At 35.4% G+C, this 6,277-nt stretch overlaps 1 protein-coding gene across 1 annotated transcript; it reads right to left on the bottom strand.

Moving 5' to 3' along the window:
- Nucleotides 1–850: 850 nt before the first annotated feature.
- On the bottom strand, nt 851–2,268 carry LOC105217306 (protein mono-ADP-ribosyltransferase Parp16). Its single transcript, XM_011192242.3, has one exon. It carries the CDS (start codon nt 2,080–2,082, stop codon nt 979–981), a length of 1,104 nt encoding a protein of 367 aa, XP_011190544.1. The 5' UTR covers nt 2,083–2,268; the 3' UTR covers nt 851–978.
- Nucleotides 2,269–6,277: the final 4,009 nt, after the last annotated feature.

Genomic DNA, 6,277 nt, shown 5'->3' with positions numbered 1-6,277 from the left:
AAATTAAAATAAATTAAATTAAATAAAGAAAAAATAAAACAAAATAAAATGAAATAAAATAAAATAAAATAAAATAAATTAAAATAAAATAAAATAAAATAAAATAAAATAAAATAAAATAAAATAAAATAAAATAAAATAACATAAAATAAATGAAATAAAATAAAATAAAATAAAATAAAATAAAATAAAATAAAATAAAATAAAATAAAATAAAATAAAATAACATAAAATAAATTAAATAAAATAAAATAAATGTAAAATTTTTAATTTTCAGAGGTCAATGTACCCTACCTATATTTATTAAAATAATAAATCGATGATTTTGATACAATTTGTCTTATTTTCGTTATTTCAACGGATTGATAGGAAATGATTGTTTTTTTAGAATGAAAATATTTTGAACTATTTTGAATAATAAAGCTATGTTAGGCTAAGTGGCATTTAGTTATAGCTTATATATACTCAATATTTCCAATATTTTGGAACAAAAATCACTATCAGATACTAATTATATCGATAAATATTAATATAGATATTTTCTATGGAAACTGTCAGCTTATACAAAGTCATAGTTCAGATATGCAACAATACTTAAAAGAAAGTATTCATCAAGATATATGGGATCCAACCATCATATTGGATTTTGGGATATAAATATTTCTATTCAAAGTCAGGGCTTTTAATACTAATGGTTATTTAAAAACCACTCAGTTGACAGTGACCTAATGAAATTAAATAAAAGTGGTCGGAAGTCTCTATTTTGGGTCTGAATTGATGCATTTGAGGGTTAAATCTACACGAGAACTAATTTCCAATTAAACTAAATTGTCAAAAAATAGACTTGAAATTTTTTTAATACTATTTATTTTAGTATTTTACTAAGAATATTCAGTGCACAAAAGCAGAAATATATATAAAAGATAAATAAAAAATTGTCAAGCATTTTTAAAACTACAACCCGCTTTCACCTTCCCACTACTCTGGCGTAAAAATGCGTCTGCAGAAGTCCAGCAGCAAATGCGCCTTCTTACTGACAATCTGCTTCCAATATTGCCCACTGCCGCTATTGGCCACACCAATCGATGCCAACAACAACATATAGCAAGCAAGCGATAACGAGTATTTATGGCGACCCAACCAGCTAGATGGACGCTTCTCTTCCGGCTCATCTTCATCGGGAAAGCGGCTGCCATAGAAGAGCAAATAGCGTATGCGCACCAAATCCGGTTTACGCACTTCGATTATAGAACTCGACGCAACGCCGAAAACAAATTCTGGATGATTCTCAAATTCACAAATCGCCACACACGAGATCATCGAACCGCAACTGGAAGCACCCCAGCCGGCGCCATTCGGACTATGCTGCAAAGCGACTTGCAAATCGGTGGTCAATTTGAGCGGCACATCCTGTTCATCGCCGGCATTCTCCGTATTCGGCGGTTGCTGTTTACAAGCGCCGACCTGCGTCAACATCGCGAAGAAACAATCCAGCCGGTTGCCATGAAACGCCAATTTCGGCGAATGTTCGTCTTCGTTGTATGTCGGCTCCTCCTGTATGGCTTCGTGTATGACCGGCACATTGCAGACGCGAAAGACATGTGTCGGCCGCGGCAACTGTTCACTTTGTTCCATATTACTCAGTATCACATCGAAATCATTATCATCCACCAAATGTAGCAACGGTTCACGTTGCACGACCAACACATGATGCAGCAGATCCAAAACATCCGCATCGAATTCATCGTAATTCTCCTCCACAATATTCTGCAGCACAACACGCAGTTTTGGGGTATCATTGATGACCGAGATGAGCGCATCGATATCGAGTCCCGCATCCGTGGTGACAAAACGCGGTGGAAATGGCTTCAATTGCGTATCGTAGCGATAGCTGAGTGCTGCGGCCACGAAGAGCGTCCATTTGGCATCACAGGCGATGAGATCGGTTTCGAGTAGAAAACGCAAGGCATTGATCTTGTCTTGTATATCTGGCGGAATTTGATAGTCACCGTTACGTGGTATATAGGCGTCGTAAGGTCCGGACGATGGACCATCGCACTCTGATGAGGCTTGTGAGGTCATTGTTGCTGTTGTTTGGTTCGTTGTTGAGAATCTTCGTCGTTTGCTTGTTGTTGGTGTTTTTTCTTCTTAAATATTTCAATAGTTTAAAAAATAAATCAATTTCAATTTGTCTGTTATATTCAAAGTGTACTTGAAATTTTATTTACTATGCAGTTCAATGCCAATGTGGCAAGCTTGTAATGACAAACGAGGAACGGTAGTTGGTTTTGTATTTGAAAATTTTAAGAAAATTTGAGTTTCTCGAGATTCGTGTAATGTTAAAAATAAAGATTCGTGAGAAATTAGTTCACAAATTTGTGGTTCTAACCTCCAATATCGAGCTCGGGACAACTGTTGCATGCAACTAAGCTAGCCAGTTTGTTCATCATTCTTAAAGCGACTTAAAGAATACTACAAATACTCCCCAACTAACATCAAAGCATGTATGAGAGTAGCGAAAACTGTTTATTCACACTCATTTCTTTAAAAAAACCCTCATGCTTCGCCACAGTGGTGGCCATTACCAAGCGACTCTGCGGCGTCGCTTTAAACACTTAAATGGATTTAATTTCCGCGTTATTCTTCACCTCATCCGTCTGTGGGTTTTACCGTTATTTGTATTGTAAATAATGTATTTTTTTCGCTTTGTTGTTGTTTGGTAACAGTTGTCAACATTCGCGCCTCATTCCTTTCTCCTTCCGCTTTCCGAGGAAAAACGCGCAGTTTGTCGCACATTTTGCACTAATCTGGAGCAGCAGCATTTGATAAACACGGCATTAAGCTCGTGTTGTGGTGCGCCTGTATTTTCCACTGCATCGCAACACTATTTAAGTGCTTGGGTGTTGAGCTGATATACCCAGTGGGAAAAATAAAAGCTATTTGAATCGAAGATTATAGAATAATATAGTACTATTAGAATTACAAGAAAGCAGATTAGTTCAATAATGTTGAGGTTTTTAGCGATTTACGTAAATAGGTCAAGAATAATTAACAAACCTTCGTGAAGGTTTTTATGGATTTCGTTGAATCGAAGAACTACAAATTAATTTTTAATTTCTCAAAACAGGAAGAGAAATATGATTTTAAATGAAAATATATAGTCTTAGTTACTTTAGCCAGAAGTATTTCAAGTTCTATTGCGTCTTCTTCGAAAGTAACCTAACCTAACATATTGGAAAAGGAGCTTTTGATCAAAACTGAAGAAAAGAATGAAGCAACAATACAGCTGATTTAAATTATGACTAACAAAGGAAATAGATCGTCCTCTAGAATTCTCATATACATTATCTCCTTTATAGGCTCGAGAGTCCTGATGGCATATTATGTCGAAATTCAATGAAGAATTATAGTTTATAATATAAGTGTTCTTGAAAAAAGAGGGGAAAAATATGCAAAAAACTCGGTCAAAAGTATCAAAATGAATTTAGACAGGTAATCACAAACAGTGTATCCGAATTGTCTTCATATAATCATTTTTAATAAGAATATAAAATATTGTATTATGTACATTCCGTATATATCACTATATTTTGAATATATATATATATTTCAAATGAAGTCTAGTCCATTTCAATCAATGCTAACTCACTTGGGAGTACTTGAAAATGAAAATTCGGTCAGAAATCGCCCGAACAGCTTCCTTACTTCCACTATTAGTAAGAATTATTGTGAATACTCTTTCGAAAGTTTGGCAAAATCCGTGAATTTTAATATTAAGGGGTTTCTGAAAAGAGATGTGTTCAAAAATTAACGGGATTTTTTTGTATTTTGGAAAAATAAAAAATAAAAATTCATTCGTCAACATTAATGTTGTCGCCCTCAAAATATTCTCTATTTGGTAATATGCATTTATGCCAGCGCTTCTTCCAATCATAGAAATACTTCTGAAACTCGATTTTTGGAATAGCCTTTGACTCTTTCAGCGATTTCTTTCACAAAGAACCAACGATGTGTGAGCGTTTACCAATGAAAATCGTCAAGCTTTTAAAAACACTTATAATCTTAGCGACTGCTGCATACAAATTTAGAAAATTGGATTTTCCAAGCCCCAGAAATTTTAAAATTTAATATCCTTGCTATTTGAACACACCTCTACTTCCATCTTGGTTTTGTGTGTGTGTCCACAATTTTGTTCATTTTTTTGTCAAATCACAATTGATTTCCATGCGTGTCGTTAATAATACATTTCCTTATTCCACAGTAGAGTTCTTTCATCAGAATATTGTAAATCCATAACCTAAAAAATTCCAAATCAACAGTGTTACTTATCGTCATTATCATTTTTGAGATCTTTAAATAGGAATCTAAAATATTACACCTTTGCGAAACTAATATACTGATTTTTGTTCAAAATTATGTATTATCAACAAGATACAGCAATTTGATTCAAGAGCATATAGAACAATCTATTTATTTTCGAAAATTTCCATCGACCCATTTGCGTATGACTGAATTTTCCTACAGGGTCTGCTGTAATACGCACAGATTGTCGCAAATTTATACGCTACCAACTCAATCTTCCACACCTAAACATTTTGTGAAAATTTTTTTCGACTTTCCTTTTTTAGGTGCGTACGCTTTTGAAACACCTTAGCCGGCCTTATCGCAGATTTGAGATTTCATTTTTCTATTATGCACGAAATTTGTGGTTGTTTTGTTGTGTTGATGTTGCCGTTGTTGTACTGGCTGTCACATTTCGTCGTGCAGCTGTTGTAACTGTCGCAGTGCGGCTGGGGTACATCAATTTTGTTTGGGATTTTCCCTCCAGAAGTAAGGTGAAAGCAAACAGGAAAAAATTGCGTTTTTTTTACGCACTCCAGTTGACTTCTTTCCACCAGCGTCCGCTCTGGCTGCCACCCAAAAAACCAATAGCCACTTGGCAAGGTGTTGCCAACGTCTTATCAAAAAGCACTTTATCCACTTTATCTTCCCCTCATATCTCACTTAAGCGCGCTACAATATACTCACATTTAGTCTCATTTGCTTTTGTTGTAGTTCTTGTTGTGCGGAAAAACTGTGTAGAGATGGAGGGGAAAAGAGAGGACCATAAGAAAAACAAGAAATTGATTTTCTTTGATGTTTTGATGAGGTGTTTTTTGTGTAAACTTTTGATGTTTTCATACAAACGTCTTGCCGACACTATGTATACCTAACTTACCGTTAGCAGCATCCAACTGGTGTGTTGTAGTTATTGCTGTTGTTGCTGCATGGCACCTTGTCGCTTTTATTTTTCAATTTGCATTTTAAACGAAATTTAATCCATTTTACGGTTTATGCATTTTTACACTCAATATATCGCACGACACTCCTCTCCCCTTCAGTTACATCCTGTTGTTCATTCTTCATTGTTGTTGTTATTTTTTCGCAGTGTGTATTTGTAGTCCTTTATGGCGTGTTTTGTAAAGAAATTTAAGTAAACAAGCAAATTAACTTTGTGGAGGAAACATTTTTTTTGTTGCTGCGCAGTGTCATCTAATTTCTTAGTTCTTTTGATAAATTTCAGTTTTGTTTTTTAAATCTGTTGTCACATAATCAGTCACAGTGATTACATATTGCGCTTAGTTGTGTTCTCAGAAGGGTTGACGGTGTAACTACCCTCAGGCTATAGGCGTCTTTCATCTTTTATTGAATTTGGTATGATATTTAAAATGTGGAAAACTAAATAAATTTTGTACTCATAATTTGCCTCTTGATATTGGCTCTGGGGTCATAGATTATTTTAGACGCAATTTATGCTCCATTATGGATTAGGTTAGGTTGTATGGCTGTTCGCCAGTGGGGAAACATTTTTGTTTGAGCCAGGATCCCCCCTTGATTATGTATTAGGAATCGACAAAGCGCCCTGATCTACTAGAAATCTGCAGAGATTTTTCACTTCTACATATATCCACAATTTCGCGCGGTTGTTCGAAAAAGTGAATTCCGGGAAGTCTTTTTTTTTGATCTCGCAGGCATCATTCTTGACGGGCGGGACATTCCAGTAGAAAGTGATGAGATGATTCCTCCTCCTGGCAACTTCAACAGCTAGCATCCGGTAAGATTTTTAATCATACAGCGTAGATCCCGATGTGACAATGCCTTGTTTGACTACGACTACGACTACGACTAATGAGAGGTGTACTTTACTAAGATAGAAGAGCTCGTTAGACCTACTGTGATTCACATTAAGCCAAAAGTATCTGGCGACTGCGCAAGTGCTAGTGACTGACCAACGCTT

Source organism: Zeugodacus cucurbitae, chromosome 6 (genome assembly GCF_028554725.1).
Source record: "Zeugodacus cucurbitae isolate PBARC_wt_2022May chromosome 6, idZeuCucr1.2, whole genome shotgun sequence".
Classification (NCBI taxonomy): Eukaryota; Metazoa; Arthropoda; class Insecta; order Diptera; family Tephritidae; genus Zeugodacus; species Zeugodacus cucurbitae.
Note: the sequence above shows the minus strand (reverse complement) of the source record. Positions and strands in the feature narration are given on the sequence as shown.

Coding starts and splice junctions, on each gene's coding strand:
- LOC105217306 (XM_011192242.3), bottom strand. CDS start 2,082: ATGACCTCACAAGCCTCATCAGAGTGCGATGGTCCATCGTCCGGACCT.